This window comes from Cyprinus carpio, chromosome A24 (assembly GCF_018340385.1).
Source record: "Cyprinus carpio isolate SPL01 chromosome A24, ASM1834038v1, whole genome shotgun sequence".
Taxonomy (NCBI): Eukaryota; Metazoa; Chordata; class Actinopteri; order Cypriniformes; family Cyprinidae; genus Cyprinus; species Cyprinus carpio.
This window is the reverse complement of record NC_056595.1, coordinates 4,564,911-4,592,765: the sequence shown is the minus strand read 5'-3', so window position 1 is coordinate 4,592,765 and position 27,855 is coordinate 4,564,911. Positions and strand designations below refer to the sequence as shown.

Genomic DNA, 27,855 nt, shown 5'->3' with positions numbered 1-27,855 from the left:
GTAGCTTATTCCCACATCTGAAAAACTATACGATTTTTTTATATATATATAAATACTAATCTTAATTAATTAATTAATTATTTTTTTTTAAATAAATTAAGAAAAAATACAATATAAATATTTATTTCTATTATTATTTTTATTATCATCATCATCATCTTGTCTTTACCCAGATGTTGAATATATATATTAATTTATGTTTTAGAGCTGACGGGACAGATTTCAAAGAAAATTGCATACATATGTCACTCACCAAAAATATAAATTTGCCAAAAAAAACAAAAAAAAAAGATGGTACTGATGATGACTTTTTTATTATTATTATTTGCGTTAATATGTCACTTTTGTCACAAGCCCTTGTTGATTTCTGATCTTGCTGATCAAATAAATAAATAAATAAATATTTGTACCACAACATTGTTATTTTCAAATACCATGGTATTTATATACCGCAGTATTCATTACATGGTACTTCAAAGAATACAAGTATCGTGACACAAGTCAGAAAACCAGGGTAGCATGTGTTCGGGCTGATAAGAATGTTAATGTGTTTAATCAGACAGCACACAGTGATTTTCACACACGTGATCGTGGTCTTTATTGGTCAGGCAAATGTTAACACTTGATGATGCAATACATTCAAACATCAAAAGGTGCTCTTGCAATGTGGACTATACCACATACGGCGCTTCACACCGGAAAGTGGAATTTCTGCTTCTTTCTGAGAACTTCAGAGAGGGAGAAATGTGCTTTGAAGCGGAACACTATTGCAACACAGCAGGGCCGCCGCTCGCAACCAGCGACAGGAGCGAAAGACATAAAACAGCAAAATAAAACGTCACTGCTTCTCACACTCTCCTACGATTAACACTGATTTCTGTAAAATAACAAAGGGTGACATTTTTCAAACAAAGCGCTGACAGAACAAAGTGGTGCAGCCCAGAGAATAAAAGTGTCAATGTCAACGCTCACAGGACAGACAGCCCGTCTAAAGCGTGACCTTTGAACACTGCCCCTACTGGGATGTTTAAATGGCAGCCATGGCCTCAGACTGTTTGGGGCGGTTGAGGACCACATGTTCCAGCTGTCCAGAGTCTGATATGTCGTAGCTGGTCTTGTACTTGGCCAAGATCTTCATGAGTGGACGTAACTTCAGCCACCACTGTTCCTTAGGGATTCTGTGACTGAACACACAATATAGAAGGTCCTATATTATTACAGATACTCATAGAATAATAGAAAAAAAAAAAATCCTGTCTTTATATGTAAGAACTGTAGTGTGTACATACACAAAGTCAGTCTCATCTCTGAGCTGAACCACAGGCTGGAAGACCAGCGCACGACGCCGCATGCCCAGCAAACAGGCCGAGTCTTCTGTGTTAGCAAACACTCTCCCTACACAACACACACAGGTTCAACACACAATCACAGAACTGAAAATTAATTATATATATATATATATACACACACACATTCATATGGCCTAGCATAATAATAGTTAGTATTTATAGCATATTATAGCAATTAAAAATATCATATATGAATATTTATAGTAGTAAACTGGCAGTAGTAAATGAAATAAAATAAAGTGGAAACCCACAGATTTATGTAGCCTAGTACATCAATAGTCAATGTTTGTAGTATATTATGGTAATTATACATTGGAAAAATTACAAGAGTGAACTGGCCTATTGCAATAAATGAATAAACAGAATAAAATAAAATGGAAATACAGAAATATAGAGGAAATCCACAATTAAAAAATATATATTAATTGTTCATATTTATGTATTTGCAATTACACAAGCTACACCACAAAAAAGCACTAATAAAATCATATTTTAGTAAGGTCACCAAATCAGACAAATGTTTTACCTTCATCTTTATTCATCCACAGGCACAGCAAAAGGAATAAAAACACATAAAACTGAGCTGAGAAAATGCAGTGACGGTATTATTTCAAAATGAAGTAAATCAAGGTCAAGGATTACGCTGAGTACGGCGGTGTATGTGTGCAGTCATGATTATGCTTTAACAATCTGACAAATACTGAGTGCCTCGTGTACAGCAGCACACATCAAAAAGAAGGTCAAGTGGTGATTGAGTTCTATTGACAGCTTTAGTAAAGTTTGTTTCATTACCACATGAAATGCATAACTGTTGTCTTTCATACCTTTTCTATAGCTTTCGTTCAGTTTCTTGGAGATCCACTGCATGGCCTTAGCAGCGATTTTGGTCCCAAAGTTACGATCAAATGGAGAAGGAGCACCACCCTAGTGAAAGATAAATATGTGGATAATACTTAAATATAAACATTTTTATGGAAATATTTTGGTAGGCCAGGAATTCCATGCACACAGGAACCAGCACAAATAATACAAGTATCATCTAAAGTGCTTGTTCACTTGAATTAGCAGGCAAAAGAAAATGGTATGTCTGCTACAGAATACTGATTTATTAAAGTGGAGTTAATGGTGCCTGTCGGCCAGTGTGTTCTGTGATGTATGATTTATGTGCAGTACCTGCTGCATGTGACCCAGAACATTCTTCCTGCAGTCAAACACTCCCTTGCCCTCCTCGGAGTAGAGCTGATAGATGAAGTCTGTGGTGTAGTTTTCATTGCTGTTCTCATTCCTGTATTAACACAAGCACAGACAAACCGGCTGAGTGAGTGACAGACCGCCTGAGGCTCTGCTCCCACATCTCAATCACACACTGACCCAAAATACTCTCATCTGAGCCGAGAGGAGAACAAACATGAGGGAACAAACCACAAACTCAGATTCTGTGATGCATGACAGACAGAGTGACAGACAGACAGACAGACAGAGACACAGACAGACAGTGACACAGACAGACAGAGTGACAGAAAGACAGAGACACAGACAGACAGACAGACAGACAGAGAGACAGAGACACAGACAGACAGACAGACAGAGACACAGACAGACAGACAGACAGACTGACAGACAGACAGAGACAGACAGACAGACAGACAGAGAGAGACACAGACAGACAGACAGAGACACAGACAGACAGACAGAGACACAGACACACAGACAGACAGACAGAGACACAGACAGACAGACAGACAGACAGACAGACAGAGTGACAGATAGACAGACAGAGACACAGACAGACAGACAGACAGACAGACAGAGACACAGACAGACAGACAGACAGACACACAGACAGATACAAACACACACACACACACACACACAGAGAAACACACAGACAGAGACACAGACAGACAAAAAAAAAAAAAAAAAAAAAAAAACACACACACAGACACAGAACAGACAGACAGACAGACAGAGACACAGACAGACAGACAGACAGACAGACATAGCTAGATAGATGAATAGATAGATAGACAGACAGACAGACAGACAGTGAGATAGATAGATAGATAGATAGATAGATAGATAGATAGATAGATAGATAGATAGATAGATAGATAGATAGATAGATAGACACATAAAAATAAAGATAAAAACACATAAAAATAAATATAAAGATAGATAGATAGATAGATAGATACCTCAGGACTAGTCCTCTCTGAATGCTGGTCTTCATTTTCTCGGTCAAGTGCTCTACATTAGACTGAAGAAAAGAGAAACAGTTTCTTAATTTAACCAACAGATGGTGCTAATGTTTATCATTTAATGAAAGGCACTAAGATTATATAACCTTATGTGTAATTATTTATGAATAATGTTACATAATTTTATTACTAAGACAGTAGCGTTTTAGCGATGTGTGTGTGTGTGTGTGTGTGTGTGTGTGTGTGTGTGTGTGTGTGTGTGTGTGTGTGTGTGTGTGTGTGTGTGTGCTGGTAACCTGAAGGTCTCTGATGTCAAACGGCTCCTCAAAGATATATGCAGCATCTGCTCCAGCTGCCAGTCCACCAACACTGGCCAGATAACCACAGTAACCTCCCATGGTCTCGATGATGAACACCCGGTGCTTCGTTCCGCTGGCGGACTGCTTAATACGGTCACATGTCTGGCAAACACATGCATGTTTAGTCATTACGTGTCTTGTTGAGTAATGCCATACCATCTTGCTTCAACCTGCTGAATCACTCTCATGCCAGATGCATTACATGCCATGCAACAAACCACTTTTGGAACTCTAACTAAAAATGTCTTTTCTTACTATTATGAACACAAATCAGTTTGGAGACATGAAATATTTACTTTTTTGACAGTAAATCTAAGCCAAGATAAATTATTTTGTGTTCACAGAGAGCTTTGGGAAGATAAACTCTAATGAATATGGGCTTTTAGGAGCACCTTACAGACTGACAGAACAATTTATGATACACAATAATGCTAATCATACTAAAATGTATATAAGACTGCATATGTACAGTACTTCCAAAAATACTTCCATCTGAACTATCTGAATGCTTTTATTACTGATTATATTAGAGTCATTCTCAGGAAACTGTGCCTTTATGCATGTGTTCTCAAGTACTATTGCTAAAATTAAATATTTGATACATTTGAATCTTTTTTATTGCGTTAAGTTTTTTAAGTTTCTTTTTTTTTTTTTTTTTTATTTTTAAATTTATTTATTTTTTAATAGGAATATCAGCCATGATTTGCATGCCTCTGTTGATCATTGGAACAAAAATGTTTCAGAATAAGAATAATAATAGAATAAGTGATATATAGAATAATATTCTTTTGGGAGCAATATTTTCATTAAGTTAATATTATTATTATTTAGGATATGCAATTTTATATTAATGTATTACTTTATTTGTTGATAAAAAATAAAAACTGATTCTGCTAAAATAATTTAACAATGGTTTTTCCTCCCTAAAATGTTTAATTTGCCGTCACTCTGTGTTCAACCACATTACGCTGTGACATTTCCCCTTTAAAAATAATAGTTTGACATATTTAAGTGAATAACGTCATCATTTTTGACCAGGTGGCTCACACCGAGACAGGTTTATCTTCATCAGTATTTCAATGTTTTCTTTTAGCCTTGTCAGGCTCAATAGTTCAACTCTGTTATGAGGAAAAAAAAATATTAACATTAAGCACATAAGAACTGGAATACTGACTGTAAAAATGTGATATTTGCAAACTAACTCCTTTATTAAACCTTTTGTAATTTCAACCCCAAAATCTGAATCTAATAAACTCGGCATAACTGGTTTTCTTTTCAAATTATAATTTAAATTTAAGATGTAAAACATTCATGACGTAAGATAAAGATTTTATAATCGTATCATTTTTAGCAGTATTTCAATGTTCTTTTGGTCTTGGTCAGGCTAAACAGTTCATCTCTGTTATGGGGAAAATATTCATATTAAGCACATAAGAACTAAAATACTGATTGCATATAATGTGATATTTGAAAGCTAATTAAAAAAAAAAAAATATATATATATATATATATATCTATATATATATATATATATATATATATATATATATATAATAACATTTGCTAGCAATTTCATCCCTGTAACATTGTGAATTTAACAACTTTAGCACAAATTCAAATTAGAATGCTATAAATTCAAGTAATGTGGGTAGAACTTATGTTCTTTCAAAGAATGACCCCTTTGCAGAAAGTAATGAGGTTTATCATCTTACCTCCACAATGGCATTGAGCCGTATCTGCCCCGATACTAAGGTTAGTGCCCGGCACATTGTTACTAATGGTTGCAGGCAGCATACAGAGCGGGATGCAAAACTCCCCATAGCTGGACCGAGCCTCATACAGCTGCAGCAGACACTCTAAGGCCTTTGGCAGGTCAGCACAACACAGCAGGGGAACACAGGGGACAGGACAATGAACACGTTAGACCAGCAGGGGGAGTACTGGTGCAGGAGTGGGCCCTGCTGACGGGACACCCACCGTGTGATGGCCTCATGGCTTCTGACTGCGAGTCGAGGGGAAGAAGAAGGGGGTACGGATGGGATCGGATCGACTTATGCACTTACACGCACACAGGCTTGTCACGGAAGCGAGATGGCAGGGATTCTTAACAGACATCAAGACAGCAAGTGTACTGTAACTGACAGTGATGATGCCCTCATAACACTGGCAAACTCAATTCCAACTTGTCTTTGCATGCGATTTGCTTGCTTAATTGTGAGTGTGAGTGTATTTATGCATTATTTACTCACCCTCATGCCATTACCCCTGTTGTTTTTTCCATGAAAAATAAGCGCTTACCAGCATGACACAGTAATAGTGCACTATATTCCAAAGGTTCTGAAGTCACGCAATGTGAGTTTTTTTTTTTTTTTGCTGAAAATCTTCAAACATGGTATTTTTTCCCACTATTCGTGCTTTTCTATTATCGACAAAGGGTTTTTTTTCTTCCATGAAATTTGCTTTTTACCAATACAAAATGGTGTGTGATGGCATCCCGTAAAAAAAAATAAAACGATTGTGCTAAAATAATAATAATGAGCGGAATTCTGCCCTTTAGTTGTTTCCCTACATGATTATGTGTATATAGCAAAATATTGTATTTTTTACATTGAAACAACTGGCAGTTTACTGCTTCCTATAAAATATTGTATTTTTTACATTGAAACAACTGGCAGTTTACTGCTTCCTATACTTATATATTATTAAATAAGGAAATAAAAAAAAAAATAAATAAATAAATAAATAAAAGGAAACTCAAATTAAGATTTATAAATCAATCAATCAATCAATCAATCAAAAAAAAAGACAAATCTGTCTACTGACGTTTTGTGTAAATGTGTACGAGAAAATAATATTAAGGAGATACAGAAGAAGGAAAGATATAGTGGCTATGTATTTAAGAATTAATTCCTATGACTTACTACATTTTAATTTGTTCACTTGTTTTAGATTTTTTAGGCCATAATTTAAACACATATAACCACAGTTTAACTAAAATGAGTATTTAAAGGTATCCTGTGCACTAAATAATTCTTATCAGTATCCTTAAGTCACATGGTCTACTTTTATGTTTATTTTCTATCTTGGGTTACTTTTTATTTTTATCTCTAGTCTCCATTCATTTTTTAAACATCCAATATATATCAAAATAACTTTGCATTTGAGTTCCATGGACAACAAAATGTTGAGTTTGTAAGGACATGAGGGTTTCTGGTGAACTATGAAAATCTGGCAGTAGCCTGTGCTGTAGTGAGCTTTGTGTTGATTTAAAGAAACTATGCAGACAGACTCCAGTTCCTCCAGCGTTAGCCGGGGGTGAGCGATCTGTTATGACGGGTTAATGCAGTGTGAGCACAGCACAGCACAGGCTCAGTCACATGACAGCCACAAAAAAAGCCCAGCTCCAAACATGCCGCAATCATGTCATCTCCACTTACCTGTCAGTTTACCAGCCGAAACTTTAATGCTTAGTGTAGAAATATTTCAAATTAAAGCTCACAAAAATACTAAGAACATGAGCAGGTCATATTTCACCCTCGAATCAATAAGGAATAATATTTTGCTTCAAGAAAATGAAGCTGAATTTGGTCCAGACATATCTCAACAAAATTCATCTTTCCTAAATATTCTCTGCATGTTTTTTTTTTTAATTGTTGAATTGTTAATCGTGTCCTGTCTACTAAAACACCTACATGTGATCGGGTGTTGAAGGTGACACATGTATCCTAAAGTTTTGATTTTTTTAACTACATCTACACTGAGGAATGAGCACTGCAGTCGCTAAATTAATCTTTAAAGCTCATTTGAATTAATTTGAGCTCATTAGACATTGACAGCAAAAGAGGTGCCTAAAGATTCTGTCACATTAGCGAAATTTTGCAGGCAAAAATTCTGAATGATGTTTTGTCTGCGCATTGGCTGGTAGGTGGCGCCCTCCATGTGATTGGCTGGTAAACACAAGCCTCACTTACAACAGTGATAGCGTTCAGAGCCGTGTCTGCGCCAATGCTGAGATCTGAGCCGGGCACATTGTTGGAGACTGTGGCCGGCACCATGACCATTGGCACACACAACTCCTCATAAGTCCCGCGGGCTGCTAACAACTCCATGATCCCCAGGAAGGCCTGCAGGGCAGGGCAGAGCCAGGGATTTAGTGAACCGCCGCCGGTGCAGGGAATGGGGATGGAATGAGGGGACAGACAGGGAATGAGAAAGACAGACGAGGAAGGAACCGAGTGGAAAGCCATGGCCATCACGACGGCGAGCATGAGACAGAGGATCCACTCCATACACACACTTCAAATAGAAACACTTGTGTAAAATACATACACACACATTCTGATGATGTCTGTATTGAAAGACAGAAGATGAGCTTCAAATCAAAACATGAAGTGACTGTAATGCTATTCTGGAATTGTTGGTCATGTTCAGTCTTTAATGGCATCGTTTTTGGATGTTGATTATGAAAAGAACAGGAGCACAGGAAGCTTTAGGTGATGCTGCATAGCAAAACATGATGAGAGGGCAGGACATTTAAAACAGTGTCATGGACTTTTGAAAGGTTAAGTTAACTAAGGTTAAGTTTATTGTAATCTGTTACCTATTTATGTGGTGTATTTTACATAAATAAGTAAAAAAAAAAAATAATATTATATAAAATATTAACAACAAAGTACGTCACTTTTTTTTAATTTATTCATGTGACACACTAAATGCAAGATAAAACAAAAAAAAGATAAAACAAAAAAACACTAAAGTACATGCTAAAATACATACCTCAAGACAAACCCCAAAACCACCCAACACATACAATGCATTTATGTTATACTTCCGCATCTGTTCTGCAATTTTGTCAATGTGCTTTGCAGGAAGTGTTCTGCAAATTTGAGAATATTACATGTTATAAGTATAACACATTGCATGCAAAACCATCTGCATTACTAAAATCTGTATATAAACATGCAACATAAACCTTGTATATAAGATAAATACCGTTTAGTTCCCAGGAGGGATCCACCCTGACCCGTCCATCCACCTACATCTGCCCATTTGATCTCTTTTATCTGAGAAAGGAGAGCATAGTGGATCAAAAATGTGTTGGAACAAAAATGTCCTAAGAGTGCACTAAAACTCCAAAATACAAATGAGTAGCTTAGATATCTACATGGGCAGCTGTCCTCTAAGAGCCCATCCTACATGAACAGAAACCGCGTAAGTATCTGATCTGAGACAGGCAGCAAGTCAGCACACCACACAAATGATATTTCATATGAGCTGCATTAGTGACTAAACCACAGTCAATGAGTTTGACATTCTTATGTGTCTGAGAATAAGTATCTAAGCTAACAACTCAATGCTTAAGTGAGCTTACAAAGCACACTCACATATATTTAACATTTAGATTTTATATTTAACATTACAGAAATGTCCATGGATATCCCCTATAAAATAAATAAATAAATACATAAATAATAAACTAAAAAAGAGTGTGCTTAACTGTATTGAATGTGCCCTTGTAGTGTACTTTGAATACAAAAAGGTACATTTTTAAAAACTATAATAAAATAGGAATGAAATAAAATTAAATTGAAGTGTACTTAAAGAGAGTATCTTATCGTACTTTTGAAAACTGTACATTGTAATGTGAAATTAAACGTTTCATGTTAAAGTACATTTTAAATCACTGTTTTATTAATATTTTGTTGTGATTTAAAGAAGTACACTTATTTTGATGTGTTGACTTACATACTAGAGAACATGCAAAGTACTTAATTTATCATTTTTATCCGTGTTATTCAGCATTATATTTAAGGTTAATATATTTTAATGGACTAAACTGCAACGTCATCATTGCAAATGTGTAATTACAAATACATTTAAATGCTTGACAAAAAAGTTTCCAGAGAAATGACATTAAGTATATTTTAGTTTGCCATAAATGCTTGTCAGTAAATTTGACGATACACATTAATCATATTTAAAAGACCAAAGAGGCACAAAGAAGTACTTAATTCTATTAAAGTGGATCAAAAAAACATTTTAAAGTTTAGTTAGCTTTATATTATTTGATTTAATATAATTTACACTTCAACAGATTTTCATTTAATTGAAATTAACTTGCAATTAAATGTAAAACATTACATTCAGTTTACACTTAAGTTCTCTTTTTAAATGTATGCTTAAGTATACTTTTTCAAGGGTCAATACATTAAAATACTTATTCTTACAAATAAGCATTATGTTGCTGTCTTTGTCAAAAGTGTCCCAAATGATGACTTACGGTAATCATTTTTATTTGTTTATTTATTTTTACATTTATTTATTTATGTTTTTTATTTTTAATTTTTTTTTTTTTTTTTTTTTTTTTTTTCAAATAGAAATCCAAATGGTTTAAATGTGATTACCACTCATGTGGTTTCTAAATTGAATTAGACTGGCTAAAGAGATCATAATGAGACTCTCTTAACCAAAAATAACTCAACAGGTCTATCAATGTATAAGGGTTATAAAAACATTATTAAAAAAAAAATAATAATAATGATAATAACTATTGATAATAACACATGGATTTGAGGAGGCATTGTTTCTCTAACCGAGTTAGTAATCCTCCTTGAGTTTGTTCAACAAGATAATTAGTGGATCATGTCTTAATCTAAGGGCTAAGCCCATGTAATGTAATTAATTGCTCAGTCTTAAATCTCTAAACCAATGAAATCTCTTCAACAAAGACCCTCACTCAACACATAAGATTACACCAGACATAAATTTGATGTGATATATTTGATTTGCCCTTATGAAAGGCTACCTCATGGGGCCCAAGCGGAAGAGGATTTTGCTCATATGTGAAGCTTGTTTGCAGTTCTTGTTTTACATCACTTACTGAATGTCACCCATAAGCCACTGAGTTTAGAACCTGCTGGATGGTTACTAAATTTGGGATTTTAGAGATAAATATTTACCTGCCCCTTATAGAATCCTTCAAACCCATCACTGACAGCGAACATTTTGTGTCCCTCGGAGATGCCGACTCTGACAGCAGAGCGCACGGCTGCGTTCATGCCAGCGGCGGGGGCGCCCACGTTCAACACAGCCACGTTAAAATTGCTCTGAATGGGGGATGAAGACATAACATGTCAGTAATATACATTAAATCCACTTCTCATAATACAGCAGAGCGTTTGCTAGCTTGAGCCTTCAGCTATATTACTGACTTATGTTCGGTTGTCTATAATAAATACAGCAAGTGTCTTCGTGGATTACTGTAAATCTTGCTGGATATACTGTATGCAGCCTGACAAAGCAAATTAAAAATGGCCATATTAATTTATATAACCAGTGGGTATGTCTATATATCTGAGGCCTGGTATTTCTTAAGAATTTAACAATGTTTCCAACCAGCTGTGGCTGGTTCATCAATCTGTTTTCCATTCCATTCGGTGCAGGGTAATTTGGTCTTTCATTAACTCGACGCACAGCCCTGAGCAGAGAATGATTATTGACTAAACACTTCTGGACAAGCTGTCGTTTGACTTTTGTGACTGTGAGGCAGCAGCTTTGCCATTCAAGTCTACACAAGGCTTTTAGAAAAGCAACAGTAAACATACAGTACTTTGCAGCAGTGGTTCTCAAACACTCGGGAGTCAGGACTCACTAGGGGCCGCAGAAAACTGCCAAGGGGGCCCAAAGATAGCATAAAATTATATAAAATAACACAAAAAAAATCTAAAATTAATAAAAAATGGTTATAATGAAATAAAAATATCTAGATGAAAGAAATAATAATAATAATAATAATAATAATAAATGTTTAGATTTTAGATTAGATAGATAGTAATTATTGGAGAATCAGGGTTCTCATGGTCTTGGAAACTCTGGATGTAAGATATAGGAGAATTGTAGTGATTTAAAAACCTGGAAAACTCTCAAAAATACATCAAATAAATAAATAAAAACATAAAAAGGAGAAATTTCTATTTGCAAAACATAATCATGAACGACTAGTCATATAAGTTCATTGGAAACTGATTTATAGTCAGGTAAATAAGAAAATCGTAATAAATAAAAATAAATAATAATAATAAAAAAATACTTAAAGGGTTACTCCACCGCAAAATTAAAATTTTGTCATTAATCACTTACCCCCCATGGTCGTTCCAAACCGTTTAAAAGCTTCGTGTGCTTCGGAACAGATATTTTGGAGTTCGGGGAGGCCTGTGACTGGAAATAAAATAACACAAGGGAAAGTAATAAAATATTCAGAATACCCTCCATCTGTCTCAGTGAAAACCGTTATGAAGCGACGAGTCCTGTTGACATGAAGAAAACAAAAATAATGACTTTATTCAACAATTCCTCTTCTCTGTGTCTCTCCAAATCAGCCATTTTGGCAATTCTGAGCAGTACACAGGGGGCATACGCTCTTCTGTATCAGCCGCGCCACAAGGATCTGAGCCACAAGCTCAGCTTTGTCAAAATGGCGCTACGCTGATTTGGAGAGACACAAAGGAGAGGAATTGTTGAATAAAGTCGTTATTTTTGTTTTCTTCGCGTAAAAAAAGTATTCTCGTTGCTTCATAACGTTACGGTTGAATCACTGATGACAGATGGAGTATTCTGACGATGACTTTCATACCTTTTATGGACCTTGACACTGTTATTTATTTGGCAGTCTATGGGACAGTCACAGGCCTCCCGGTTTACATCCAAAATATCTTAAATTGTGTTCTGAAGACAAACAAAGTTTTCACGGGTTTGGAACGACATGGGGGTAAGTGATTAATGACAAAATTTTCATTTTGGGATGGAGTATCCCTTTAATAAATATTTTCCAATAGTGTCAAGCTCTAAAATATATTATAGGCATTGCCGGACTTACCAGTGCGCTTGAGTGGGCTGCAGTCCATGGGCCCCACCTTTGCCCATTTACGTTTGTTTGATTTGTTCGTTATATGCCAGTCAGAATTAAGAAATTATTAGCCGCATTTCCACTGCGCACGCAAGATCTAAACAGGCCAGCCGGGGCTACAGCTTATAACTATAACCTTCGAGGCCACAGTCAAACCGCATAGACTGGTATTAATGATTATTTCACATAGAAGAAGGACACACATATTGAATCGCGTTTACACCGATTGGTTTGTTATCACATGGCTTAGGTCTGCACGATTATGACAAAAAAAATCATAATTATCGATAATTCCCTTGAAATTGTAATTGCAAATATTAATTATGCTTATCACAATTGACATTGAATGATGTTTATACCATTGTTTAATGCAACTGTATGCCATATTTTTATATGAAAACAAACAAGCTGAAAACACTAACTGAAAAACCTTTAGTGCTTTTCTATAGTATTAAGCCTCAAATGTCAAATATACATCGGATTTTTTTTTTTTAAATTATAAAAAAAAAGTACAAATATGAATGGTATTATAATGTTTTATAGCGTTACACGGACCAGCAAATGAATAAATCAGGCGAGTCGCTTGCAGAGTTAAATGAATCGGTTGAGTCAACTCACTCATTAAGACCGTCTCTTGCTGCCACCTACTGGCGGCTGTAGTTTCATATTTTAAAAAAGTAGCGCATTTCATTTTTGCAATCATTTAATAATTAAAAATCAAAATTTAAAATTAAAATATAACATTAATCCACAATCCAATCTATGAATTTTGTTGATAGTGATTTCATTTGATTGTTTATAGCCAGCATGCCTTTTTATTCTATTGAATTTATTGATTTAATAAGAACCTGACATAAGAGGACACAGATATGACAATAACTTATATAATACTAATAAGCCAACATGTCTGGCCTTTTTTTTTTTTTGCACAAAGTTATACATCTGAGAGAACACATCCTGTTTATTATATTATAATGGCTATTTAATATTACATTTAAACTTTGATTTTAGCCTAGACAAGTTGCTGCCTGATGTTAGTTTTGAAGCATTAAAACAAGCTAACACAACTAAAGGCCCTTTAAGGATTCGGTGACATTGGGATAATAATAGCTAGAGAATACAGCTAAAAAAAGCTACCCACAAGCAGAAATATTTGCACAGGATGTGTGACAGGACTAATTCATCTTAGTTTCCTCTGGAAGCATCTGCTAGGGTGGAATTCTGTCTCACAGCATGTAGTGAGGGCTTGTGAATCAGTAAGTTTGGTCCACCAGCATGTTGATGTCAGTCAACAGAGGGGTTTAGTAAAAGATGACCAGGGTAAACAAACAAAGCATCCCTCTCAAGATCCAACACTCACCTGTGGAAGCTCAGACTCTGGTTTGCGATGAGCCAGCAGTTTGTACGTCTTCAGATTGTTCTCAAAGCTCCTGCATGTACACACAAACACATTAGTGTTATTATTATATTTAATAAGATATAAGTGTTGTATCTGTAGGTATGCTCAAACTATAATCATCATACACCAGTGTTCAAAAGTTTGGGGTCAGTAAGAATATTTTTTATAAGGATACATAAAATTGATCAAAAATGACAGTAAAGACTACAAAAAGTCATTGTTACAAATACACAAGTAAATGCTGTTCTTTTGAACTTTCTATTCATGAAAGAAAGCATCATTGTTTCCATAACTATATTAAGGTGTACAACTGTCTTCAATGTTGATAATAATGTTTTTTTGAGCAGCACATGAGCATATTAGAATGATTTCTGAAGGTTCATGTGACACTGAAGACTGGAGTAATGATGCTGAAAGTCAGCTTTGATCACAGGAATAAATTACATTTTAAAACATTTTCAAATAGTGAACAGTTATTTTAAATTGTAATAATATTTAACTATATATATATATATTTTATATATATTATATATATTATATCTATTTTTAGAGAATATATATATAGCCTTGGTATTTTTAAGAGACTTTATCACAAGCATCAAATGCATTCAGCCTTGGTGAGCATAAGAGACTTCTTTCAAAAACATTAAAACATCTTACCAACCATAAACTTCTTAACAGTACTGCACAAGCTACTCAGGGTCGAAAGAAGTTAAACTACAGTCAAACAACAAAAAGTAATTAGCCACACTACAAGTTACAAACAAAATGTAGCGAACGCACCTTCCACGTAGCTGCACGGCCTCTTCAAATCTTTTCTCATCCATGGCCTTCTGCACCTGCTGAGTCTACAAGACAAACAAAAGCACTTCCATTATAAATGTTATGATGCATGATTTTAGGGGGAGGTTAAATTGATTCGTTGGAAGGAATTTCTGAGTCATAATCCATTTCAACACTGTTCAACAGATGAAAGAAACTCAGGTTACAGCTTTGGAACAATTTAAGGGTGAGTAAATTATGAGAAAATAAATTTTTGGATGAACTATTCTTTAAATCACTAATGCAAAACAACAACAACAACAAAAAAAAACATTTTCATTACTGTAATGAAGTGGATCATTTTGTACAGACACAGTTTTTTTATTTTTTTTATTTAACTAATTAGATATTTAAATTTAAACAAATTCACAGGGATGCAAATGCCGGAATGATTCATGAGTGCAGCAGTAATGCCGTGTTCTCATTCCTCTGCTGAACCGTGTGAGTGTAGATCATTAATCACAACACTAAACCCAAAGTCTTACCATCTGCACACACTCCATGAGGGGCAGCCGCACAGACTGGTTCCCACACAGAGACACCACGCAGGCTGGCGTGTTTGCAGTGGTCTCAAGCAGTGCCAGAACCGCCTCCACACCCATACGACTGGCCTGAGAACAAACACAAAACAGCATTGCAATCTGCAGTGCACTTAATCAGCTCTAATGTAATCTGAGTCACTTTATGTATAGAAATAGCTTAATATTCCATGTAAACAGAAAATGTCATTTTAAATCCGCCTAGGGATTTACATACTTCACCATGTACTAAGGATGCTAACATAGTGGGTTCAATAAAGATATTCAAACTGAAATATTGTTTGTGTGTTATTTAAGCAGACTGTGTTTGCAAGCTGTTGTTGCTTATTTAAGCATCAGATCAAATTTTATGACCAATTTATGTATGTTCAATCCAAGGGTCCAGCTACTTTAAGTGTTGTTTGTGATCGACAGCATGTCACGCTGAAGTCCTTCTATTCTTGCAAAATTATTTTTCTTTTTTCTTTTTTTTTTAGTTCCCCAGAGTGCACTTATTGCATTTATTTTGTGCTTCATCACTGTGGAAACTGCAGAGCATGTGCAGCGTGTGGCCATCAAATCTGTTTATGTACTTAATGTAAGCTCCCCCAACCCTCCTGTTTCTCACCAGAATCCTGTCAAATGCCGAGGGGGTCCCTCCTCTCTGGACGTGGCCCAGGATGGTCACGCGTGTGTCGAAGCCCAGACGCTGAACCACCAACTGGAGGGGTAATAAAAAGATTTAGAGTTGAATTATAGGAATCAGGGGAATTCAGAGGTTTTAGGTCATATTTTGTCAACAAAACATCTTGCTCATCATGCAAGATAACGTTCACATTTATATAATAGCTAAATCCTAGAAGTATTATTCACTAACCATAGAGTAATTAAATTGTTAATAATTATGTTAACCCCAAACTGAAAATTATGTTGTCATTTATGAAACCCCCATGACTTGGAACACAAAAGGAGTTATTTATATGTCTAAGCGCCTTACATTTTGGTATGTTTCTAACACAAAGCTATTGTATGATTTGGAATACAGTGCATACGTTTTATGGATCATGGATATGGTGTTCTTCTATTTCTTTTTCTTTTTTTTTTTTACAGTTAGTTTTACCATTTTTTTTTCTTTTTCTTTTTCTTTTTCTTTTTTTTAGGAGGACAGTGTTAGCATTCTATAAAACATACCCTTTTGTGTCCCATTGAAAAAAAGAAAGTCATATATTGAGTTTGTATGACAACAGTCACAGTAAATGATGTCAGAATTTTCTTTATTGGGTGAACCATTCCTTCATATGTTTTACTAATTTGAAATGTTATTTAATGATAGGCCTTAGTACAAGCAAAGAAGACCAGGAAATCCCATAACAATGCATGCATTTAGCAAAAGAAAGCTGCAACGCACAAGCAGAGAATAAGAAATTTAGCATTAATTGGTGAAATCAGAACAGCGTTCCATGCTAGTCAGTAAATTACAGCCCATTTTTAGTAGTTAGTTTTCAGAGACTGCTAAACATTGTAAAAAGTTCAATTCCTGCAGGACCTTTTTCAGGATGAGGAAATGTACTTCCACTCACACTGAATAATCTGAACAAAGAAAACAGAAATGTTTCCATTTCCACAACTAAAACTAGATTTTTATATTGCCTGAAGAAAATGTGAGTTGTGCTTGCAGGAGTAACACATACCACCATGTTGCTGGTGATAATTTGACAATTTCCCATATTTCTATGACATTTTTATGATATGTTTTACCTGGATAAGGCTGGGGCCCCACAAATATACAGTCCAAGCACCCAATTTCTCTATGATGTTCTAGAGAGGTGATTTTTTATTTTTAATTTAATTTAATCAGATTTTTATTTATTTTTGCTTTTTTAAGTGTCCATCTGAGGTATCATTCATGTCAGTATCGCAAATAAAGTGACAAGATATGGAATGTTTTAAAAAAATAGGGTTAAGGGTATTTAAAAATAAAGTATGAACAATACTAATAGTGACGCTTACCTAATGTTTCTTGTAACGCAAAGTATTCTGAAAGAACACATAAGACTGAACTGTAAAGCATTGGAAGATGTGCATTCAAAACACTAACTCACTGACGCCGTGCAGCAGTCAAGATATACAGTAAGTAGAGGATAGCCGTAGCTGGTTATGTTCAGAGGTGACCACAAGTGCCTTACCAGAAAGAGTGTGTGTGTGTGTGTGTGTGTGTGTGTGTGTGTGTGTTTAAGCAAACCACACAAGTCAAAGCCAGAGAGGGCGCACACACAGAGCTCACAGAGGTCAGGGGTCAATGCATGAGCTGGATCTCTATGCACCTCATGTACTTACATTCTTTACATGTTCTGAGGTAATGGGCTGGTTGTTACGATCAATCGCACCTTCAGCTACTATTATGATATTCAGCCTTTTCATTCCTGCACGTTTCTATGAGGGTAAGAGACACGTCACAAACTGAAGACAAAACAGTGGGAGAGATTCAAAAAGCTGGAATTCAGGCTTCAGAAGTGGCCCCTTACTGAAACAGCAATCCTACTGAAGCAACTAAGAGAAAAGTAGAGATAGTGACTTGCCCCTTAAAAAAATTGCCCGCCTGGAAATTTACCCACTACACCATACAACCCAGTTAAGGTGCATTCTCACTGACAGAAATGTAATTGTTCGCCAAGTAGCTGTGCTGTTGGTCAAGCTCTTAAAGTCACAATACTGTCAGTCACCAAGCTGCTTTACTGTAGGTCGAGATCTCCAAGTTGCTGTCGATATACTGTTCGGTCAGTATCACCAAGTTGCTGTAATGTTGGTACATGTCTACAAGTCTCTATAATGTTGTTCAGTGTCCTAAAATGGCTACTTTTAGTCAAGGTCTTTAAGTTACTATTGGTGGTTGAAAAAGTATTGTACAATCCTTATTCCCAATAAGCTGCTGTAATGATGGTCAACGTCTCCAAGTCACTCTCTGTATACTGTTGGTCAAGTTTTCCAAGTTGCTATACCGTTGTTCAAGGGCCCTAAGTTTTTGTACAGTTGGTCAATGTTTACAAGTCGTTATATCTTTGTTTTGATGTCCCCAAGCAGCTGTGCTGTTGGTCAGTGTCTTAATGTCATTTTACTGTTGGTTGGTAATGTTGCTGTACTGCTGATCATGTTCACCAAGTCACTATATTTTTGTTCAAGGGCACCAGTATACTTTACTGTTGGTTGAGATGTCTGTACATTGGAAGTAATGGTCTGTATATTATCAGTCAGTGTCACCAAGTTGCTGTTCTGTTGGTAAATGTCCTCAAATGCCTACTGTTTGTAAAGGTCTTAAAGTCACTATTGTTGGTTGAAAAATTGCTGTGCTATTTGATCGTGGTCACTAAGTTGCTTTAATTTTGGTCAAGGGTACCAAGTTGCTATAATGTTGGTCAAAGTCTTCAAGTTGCTCTCTGTATACTGCTGGTCATAGTTTTGAAGTTGCTATAACGTTGTTTGAGCGCACCAAGTTGTTGTAGTGTCAGTCAATATCTACAAGTTGCTATATTGCTGTTTAATGTCCCCAAGAGGCTGTGCTACTGGTCAAGGTCTTAAAAGTTAATATACTGTTGGTCAGCAAGTTGCTGCACTGTTTGGATCATGGTCACCAAGTCACAATAGTTTTCGTCAAGGGTGCCAAGTTGATCTACTGTTGGTTGAGATCTCCAAGTTGCTGTCCGTGTACTGTTGGTCAATGCCGGCAAGTTGTTATAATGTCGGTCAGTGTCTACAAGTCGCTAAGCTGTTGTTCGATGTCCCCAAGTGGCTTTGCTGTTGGTCAATGTCTTAAAGTCACCATACTGTTGGTCAGCAAGTTGCGTTACTGTGAAGCACTATACTTTTTGTCAAAGTTGCTGCACTGTTGGTCAAGATTTCTAAGTCACTATCTGTATACTGTAGTCAATGACACCAACTTTCTGTACTATTGGTAAATGTTTACAAATTACAAAATCTTTATTTTGATGTCCCCAAGTTGATGTGCTGTTGGTCAAGGTCTTAAAGTCACTATGCTGTTGGTCGGCGAATTGCTGTACTGTTGATCATGGTCACCAAGTCTCTGTTCTTTTGTTCAAGGGCTGCAAGTTGCCGTGCTGTTGGTCGAGATCTCAAAGTCGCTGTCCGTATACTGTTGGTACTGTCCGTATACGGTCAATGTCCACCATTTGCTATATTGTTTTTGATGTCCTCAAGTGGCTTTGCTTTTGGTCAATGTCTTAAAGTCACTATATTGTTGGTCACCAATTCACTATACTTTGGTTTCCAAGTTGCTGTAATGCTGGTCAACTTCTTCAAGTCGCTCTCCATATACTGTCGATCGAGGTTTCCAAGTTACTATACCATTTTTTAAGGTCTCCAAATTGCTGTCCTGTGGCCAGTGTCTACAAATTGCTACATTGTTCCATGTCCCAAAGTGGCTGTACTGTTGGTCAAGGTCAATACAGTCAATATATTGTTGGTCAGCAAGTTGCTTTACTGTTGTTCATAGTCACCACGTTGCTATACTTTTAGTCATGTCGCCAAGTTGCTGCACTCTCCACCAAGTCACTGTTCGTATAATGTTAACTGGATTCTCTATACCTTTTATCAAAGTTCCCAAGTCAGTGTACTTAAGGTCAAGGCTAGCAAGACTCTGTACTACTGGTTGCTAGTCAACTGCTGTATTCAACTCTTACTGAAAAAATTACTTGTGCTAAAGTTATCAATGCAAATTGATGTCAGTGTGCAAGCCCTTGTAGACCATATTGCACGTAGCAAAATTTGTAGCATGTTTTTGCAGCAAGTCTTTGCGTCTCTTTGGAGTCTTATTGGAGATGGGCCACTCCAGTTATGAAGCATTCCAGATTTTTGCTCTCTCCCTTTAAACATTCAGTACTCACATCCTTGACTATACTAGAAGTAATAGCTTTTCCATGTCTGTCAATGGCTCCTTCAGCGACTATGATTATGTTCAACCTTGAACCTCTGGATCGCGTCTGGGACAGTGAACACATTTGTTCCACAAAAAAACATAAGCATGTTATAAACAGAGGAGTATGCACCAATAGAAAATACATATTGGGACTAGTGGAAAGTGATTTACTGTATGCAGGCGTCTCTGGGATTAATACATTATACAATCTGTAAATGTACATTTACAGCCAATGTTGAAGGGTAGCTGCTAACCTGACTTTTTTTTTAGAGAAATCCAGGATAAAAATCACACACTTCTAGAATATCTCTAACAAGTTGTGATGGGAAGCTATACATTTCAGTTAACAGATTCTACTTCATAAACTAGTTAATCCAATTGACATTATTGCTTGCAGCATGTCAAGCTACAGTTTCAGAGTCACTTCTTAACACTGTATACAACCTCAAACTTACTTTAATGATTTTGACAATTTTCCAGGTGAAAAACTAGAAAGAATAAACCTGAACATAACAAGTTTGAGCACCTGACTAATATGAGAGGTTTATCAAGAGTGCTGCATGTAGTTTTAGTGGGAAGTGTTGTGTTTTTGTTTTACCGCAGAGAGTTTTTGACACATTTTCTCTTCCCAGCCATCCTCAGGGGGCATTTCAGGAATCAACACCCAGTCGGCTCCACATGCCAGGGCACTCACCAATGCCAGATAGCTTTATACACAAGTGCATACAGATAAATAGAATACAGTACTATTTGACAGTAGGCAGATATCATTTCACCATCAAGCGCAAACACCACACCATGCCATCATATGTTTTTAACAAATCCAGGCCTAAATAGCTGTAATAATATGTAATAATCTTACCCACAATGCCTGCCCATCACCTCCAGCACAAATGTCCTCTGGTGACTGTAATCCATAAATAATGATTAGCCAATATATGGGAATCACTCAAAAACTGGCATTTACGTTGTGTAACTTGAATTATTCGTTGTTATGGATTGTTGAAGTACCTCTGAGCTGTAGTCATAATCGCATCCACCACCTCAATAATCCTGTGGAGGGCTGAGTCTGTTCCTATTGTCATGTCAGTGCCACAGAAGTCATTGTCAATAGAGCCCACCATGCCCACGATGTGAAGAGCAGAGTATTTCTGAGACGCCTCCTCATCAATCAGACCTGCGATTAAACACAGCAACAAAATGCAATATTAGATCAAATTCTAGCCAAGATTTTTATTTATTATTATTATTATTATTATTTGTATATAAGATCGGCCAATACAAAAAAAACATAACACTCACTTTTTTTTTTTTTTTTTTTTTAAGGAAAATCACGATTCACATTTTTTTCGTGATTCTTTGTAATGTTGGTTTTACTATTTTTCAAGTTGTCTGAGCAGCACAGCCAAACTATTTTTCCTATTTTAAAAAACAAAGCCTTTACAGGGTAACAAAATATAAAAATTCTGTCTTCATTTACTCACTCTCAAGTTGTTTTAAACCTGAATGAGTTTCTTTCTTCTGTTGAACAGAAGTTATTTTGAAGAATGTGGGTAACCAAACAGTTGCTGGTCCCCAGTGACTTCCAGAGTATTTTTTTCTCTACTATCAAACTCAATGGGGACCAGCAACTGTTTGGATACCCAAATTCTTTAAAATATTTTCTACAGGTTAATACAGGTTTGGAACAACATGAGAGTGAGTAAATATTAAATAATGACAGAATTGTCATTTTTGGGTGAACTATCACTTTAATGACAAGCGGCAGCATGTTTAGTACTATTAGTCCGCTGTCACTTTAAGAGCTACATGCATCCATTTTTCTCTAAGCTGTTTAATTTCACTTTAGACAAAACCAACTTTTTATATGTTAACCCTGTGTGTTTTTGACAGTATTAGCAACTAATGTTTCTTCAAAAGCAGATTGTGGAGACATTTTAATTGTCCACGATCAAAAATCATGATATCGCACAAGCCTATTTGCATATCCGTCTGCTCTGCTTGATCTTTATTTTTTGGCTAATTTAAGCCTTATTGAAATCCTAAAAGGTTCATGACCAATATTATTAAAACTTTGATAAAGTCAAGTAAATGTTTTGAACAAATAAAATGCTTTGTATGTAAATGTGTATGTAAAATAATCATAAAAAACTCTTAATAAACTTAATTTTATATCTATTGTGTCATCTGCAGCCCCAAGGTATACCTTGCTGGACCAACTCTGCCAGCAAGCCACTCCACTCCTCTCTGAAGAGATTGGCCCCGGTCAAGCTGCCGTCTCCACCAATCACGCACAGGTTAGTGATGCCCCTCTGCACGAGGTTATGAGCAGCCTTCAGACGGCCCTCGTGCATACGGAAATCTTTGCATCTTGCGCTGCCGATTACAGTGCCGCCCTAGAACGCAATCATACAAATTCCTAAACACTGCTAACATGAGATGGAAAAGCTATTGGCCCACATAGTAACCCTAACCTCGCAACAATGTGAGCATTAGTATGTATGAGTGCTTTATAGGGGCCGTATGCTTCTCAAGACACTCACCATTTGCAGCATGCTGGACACACTCTCCCATGTCGCCTCCTTGATATTGTCACCTCCATCCACCATACCCTGATATCCCTGTAAAACACACAAGCACAAAAATAAAATTCCACCTCTTATCCTTGAATGACCTCTTATTTACCAAAAATGAATTCAGGTAATCATGTGAACCAGCTTACGGAGACTGGCAGGCAATGTTTTGGCTTGGCAAAGGCATGGCTTTGTGTTTACAAAATGTTTCTGTACAGCATGAGGTGAAGCGTGTCATTTCTGCACCACTAGCAAATCCTTGCCTTTGCCAACATCTCAAACAAATGGTTTCACAAATGAAATGACACGCTTCCCCTTTAAGAATGAGGGTGGAATCATGAGAAAATGGATGTGTGGGTTTCTTCACTGAAGGCTGCATAAAAGCAGAGTGGGTGAAGATATTCGGCCAATCACAGCCAGACATCTCTTCAAGCATGGCTGAGATGCTATGTGATACTAATGGAAATATCGTGTTTATATGAGACCAGATACACGGGGCTTTAATTCAAACCACTGTGCAAACACTTCTGCTATGCCAACAACTCTGAACGGGATTAATATTATTTACAATACATGACTTATTTCACTAAAATGCCTGTGTGTACTTCTACTAGTAACATTTCTATATTGGAAATACGTGATTGGCCAATGGGAGAGAGTGAACACAACACTTAGCAACACTTATGGTATACAGCAATGGCATATTAACGTTAACACATCATTATAAGTGTATACATCATGTAAAGACATACCACTCTTCCAGGTTTAAATAAATTATACATAAACTAAATACAGACCTAACTAACGAACTAAACATACTCTCCATCCAACATATATTCCCATACGGACCACAGCCCGAACAGCAGCATTCATCCCTGCATGCAGAGGAACAACAGACAGATCGTGTTATTGAAGGATATCTGTAGGCTGTTTGTTTGGGTTTGCAGTTGATAATGTAATTTGAGGATTACTGCAACCCCACTGTGCAGCATATTATAAAAAAATAACTTGTAGGCCTCTCTGAAAGCCTTTCCTGCCATATTTGGTCAAATGTTGCCTCCTCGTATAATACCTCAATCATAACTCTCTATGCTAATACTGTGTTAGAAATACTAGTTTTCTAACTCAATAACCTTCTGAGTGCTATGTCCATAACATAAAAATATGGTTATGCTAAATTTGCTCACTGAAAGCTACACTGTTTTACTAGGCAACACATTGTAATCAACTAGGAAGGAATGAGTAAGAAAGAGATGATGTGAAAAGCAGAACAGCTCCTTAAAAAAAAAGAAGCAAGAAAAACGTACACAGTTTCAAGATGAATATTATAGGTGGTTAAATTTCAGCAGACAACTGTGTTGAAAGGACAGGTTACCCAAAAATGAAAAGTAACTGCATGACTTTATACTTCTGTGAAATACAGACAAAGAGAACATTTAATAATTGATTTCCATACCCTCTTTTCCATGTATTTTCTACTGTAACAATCTGTTTTAAGTGTTCTGTGGGAGACCAGAGATATTGTCCCACACACCCTTTTTATTGTTTGCCAGGCACATTGTTAAGTCTGATGTCAGATGTGTCAAGGTGAGAGATCTGCCCTACAGGCGCTGAAAAATTCAGTGTCACCGCAAGCTCAAGCTTTTGAGTCTGTCACTGTCCATCAGTTTATCTAAATAGACAAAGTCCTGCTATTCATGTCCTGCAGCTGCTTTAAAGTTGTAAAGCACTAATTGAGTGAATTCATCTATAACATGTACATGTCGGACATGTGCTGCTATACATTAAGCCACTGAAATGACTAATATTGCATGTAAGTTACATCAGACAGAGTCACTACAGAAATTACATTCCATCTATGGTGACTCATTAACTACTATCAAAATGTATGTGATTTTTTTTTTTTTTTTTTCTTCCTCACGCAGTAACCTACACTATAGTCCAAAACAAGAATATTTGCATTTCTCATAGGAGCTGCAGAGAAGTCCCTTGTGTAGGAGTACACTTTAGCATACAAAAGAGTAGCCTCTTACTTTTCTTTAATACTTTAAAGTAACACTTTTGATTTGACACTGTTACAAAGTGCAATTTTAAGTGTATAGACATGAAAGTGGACTATATTTAAGTGGCACTTAAAGTGGCTTTTTATGTAATTAATATTATATTATATGCAGAGCTGGGTAGTAACTGATTACATGTAATCTGGTTGTGTAATCAGATTCCAAAAAGTAAGTACTTGTGATTAGATTAAATTACATTTCAAAATACTTGTAATGCAGACTGTAGTTATTTATTTATTTATTTATTTTTATTTTTATTTTTTTTTGATTACATGATTACATATTATTCACACAATGGCAACAAATTATTTATAAATTATTGATTCCCTCAATGCTTTTTTTTTCATCTTTTAAATGTACCTTTCATAAATATTTTAATAATTAAGTATAATATTATCATTTCAATATTGCATGCTCACGGTTCTCTGACAATTGTTAATGGTCACATGACATGCAGGTACACAGACATCTTTTTTTAAGTAAGTAAGTGATTTATTTTGGGTGATGCAATTTTAAAATTAGTAATTTTAATTTTATTTATTGACATTTTTATGCTTTACTTATTAGCTTGTCATTAAAATCCTTTAGAAACCCCAGTTTGGGAACCTTGACAGAATGTTTAATGCACTCCATGTTGTTAATAACAACAAATGGCACATATTTTCTACTCTTTGCATTTTTATATCAGTATGGCACAAGACTGTCCTATTTAAATCAATGCGATAAATAAGTTAAGTCAAAAATAATCTAAAAGTATTCCAATTATATTACCTAAAATGTGTAATGTAATGGGTTACATCACCAACTACAATTTTTGTCATGTAATTTGGAATCAGTAAAAGGTACAATTTGTAATTAATCTACCCAGCTCTGATTATACTATATGTAATAACATCTTCTTTAAAATATACTTTTAAGATTTGAAGTACAGTACAAATGCACATACTGTACAGTACACAATCAGATTTTTTTTTTTTTTTTTTTTTTTTTTCAGAATAGGTGCCTGGTTGTTCTCATAAACTAGACTAGCATCTTCCTAAAGGAACTACTAGTCTTTGAATTAAAGGCACAATTGTGCATGTGTACATCTAAACTACCTGACCTTATTCAAGACAGAAATATTGTTTCATATCAACCTGACTAGATTAAAAAAAAAATACACTAAAGGTAGAACCCTCTAAAGGTAACAACTGCACCTTTTACACTGAAGGGCGGGTTTGTTTAATTTTTATAAAATAATTATTGATTTTTTTGACTGAAACGTGACGCTGGTTTAAAACCACGCGCGTTGGTCACATGACTCATTTTCCTGCGACGTAACTCTTCGTCTCCAAACGTGCAGCGGCTCCTCACGTACGCATCCTTCAGGCTTCCTACACCCCGAAGTGGCCTAAATTCACCTCTTCTTAACAAAACACATCACTCACTGAAGAAACAATGACCTTTTTGACGCGAGAAACACGAGAAAAGCCACTGTGAAACGCGCAGCAGCTTCCTGGTTGATGAAGACGCAGAATCATAATTTCGATGATTGACAGACAGAAATGCGCTGATATAAGGTAACACAAAGATGCCGGTTAATGTTAAGCAAACATAAACAAGCAAGCGTCATCATCTTTTAGGCTGGATGGAGACAGTAAAGACACGCTGCGTGTTATTCGTGAAGGTCACGTGATTCCGCAATGCAGTGACATTTAACGATACCGGAATCAATGTCATTCATTCACCTAAACACCTACGGGAAGTAAAGCTGTCTGCTATCTGGAGACATTAGGACGGAAATGAAAGCTTCTGTCGTCTGACATGAGCTCAGAATTATTTAGCGTGACCCGCTTCATCCTCATCCTCCTCTCCACGCATTTCTATAAACCCGTCTAAACCGAAAGCAGCATGCGTGAATCCGAAATGATAACGATGATCAGAAGCTGTGACCTTGTGATTATCTCGTGGCTAACGTTACATTTCAACCACTTTGGACCTTCAGAGGCCTTTTCGTCCATCCTGACGAGAAGCAAAACTAAGTATGAGGTTAAATTCATACAGTGCGACTGATACAGTGACAGAACAGCAAGTGTAACGCTGGTAACCGTGAATAGTGTAACAATGTAGCAGTCCGACTGCACAGGATATGGTAAAGTGAAACTTTGTAGATCATTCTGAACACAGCGAGTCAATAAAGTTACACCTTAAAACGAAATGACCGTGAGATGTCAGAATGAATGCAGTGTGCTCTTCAGGAGTCATGTACCTTGCGCATCTCCTCCGCTCGTCAGCACCGCTATGGCTTTGCCAGCGCCCGACAGGTTCTCAAAGAACCTCTTGTTGTCTGTCTGAGCCATTTTCCCTTTTTTAATACTTACAATATATTAAAATATAATAATTAATAAATTAAAGTCTGTATGAAACTGTGCCGGTTCGGGGACTGTGCTCCCCGCTCCTCTTCTCTCTCCAGCGGTCTCCTCCTGCGCGTCCTCTCTTTGCCGCCCCTCCTCCAATAATAGCCAAGATCTGTGACTGACAGCTCTCTCAGCCAATGGCTGATCAGATCGCGCGTTCTTGTCGGAATCCGCGACGTGATGTAGGCGGGACGTTAAGTTTGTAATTGTCAAATATGGTCCGGCTTGTATTTCCGGAAACTGAGATGCCGTCAGAGAGCAAGATCGACGAAATTTAATTAATTCATCGTTAAGTTTATTTCTGTCACCAGTAAATTTGTGTGCTTTTAATTACCGCACAAGTAAA

General features: G+C 36.3%; 1 protein-coding gene across 1 annotated transcript; it reads right to left on the bottom strand.

Moving 5' to 3' along the window:
- Nucleotides 1-570: 570 nt before the first annotated feature.
- On the bottom strand, nt 571-27,593 carry LOC109073697 (ATP-dependent 6-phosphofructokinase, platelet type-like). Its single transcript, XM_042714069.1, has 23 exons — nt 27,362-27,593; nt 23,860-23,928; nt 23,579-23,583; nt 23,024-23,101; nt 22,687-22,876; nt 21,492-21,657; nt 21,343-21,387; nt 21,079-21,187; nt 17,888-17,983; nt 16,179-16,271; nt 15,518-15,643; nt 14,994-15,058; nt 14,172-14,241; nt 10,866-11,012; nt 8,899-8,969; nt 8,695-8,782; nt 7,878-8,030; nt 3,844-4,008; nt 3,545-3,606; nt 2,523-2,634; nt 2,174-2,273; nt 1,290-1,395; nt 571-1,184 (listed from the first exon to the last, which is right to left on the bottom strand). The coding sequence occupies exons 1-23, from the start codon at nt 27,450-27,452 to the stop codon at nt 1,028-1,030; spliced, it is 2,364 nt and encodes a 787-aa protein (XP_042570003.1). The 5' UTR covers nt 27,453-27,593; the 3' UTR covers nt 571-1,027.
- Between the last annotated feature and the right edge of the window lie 262 nt (nt 27,594-27,855).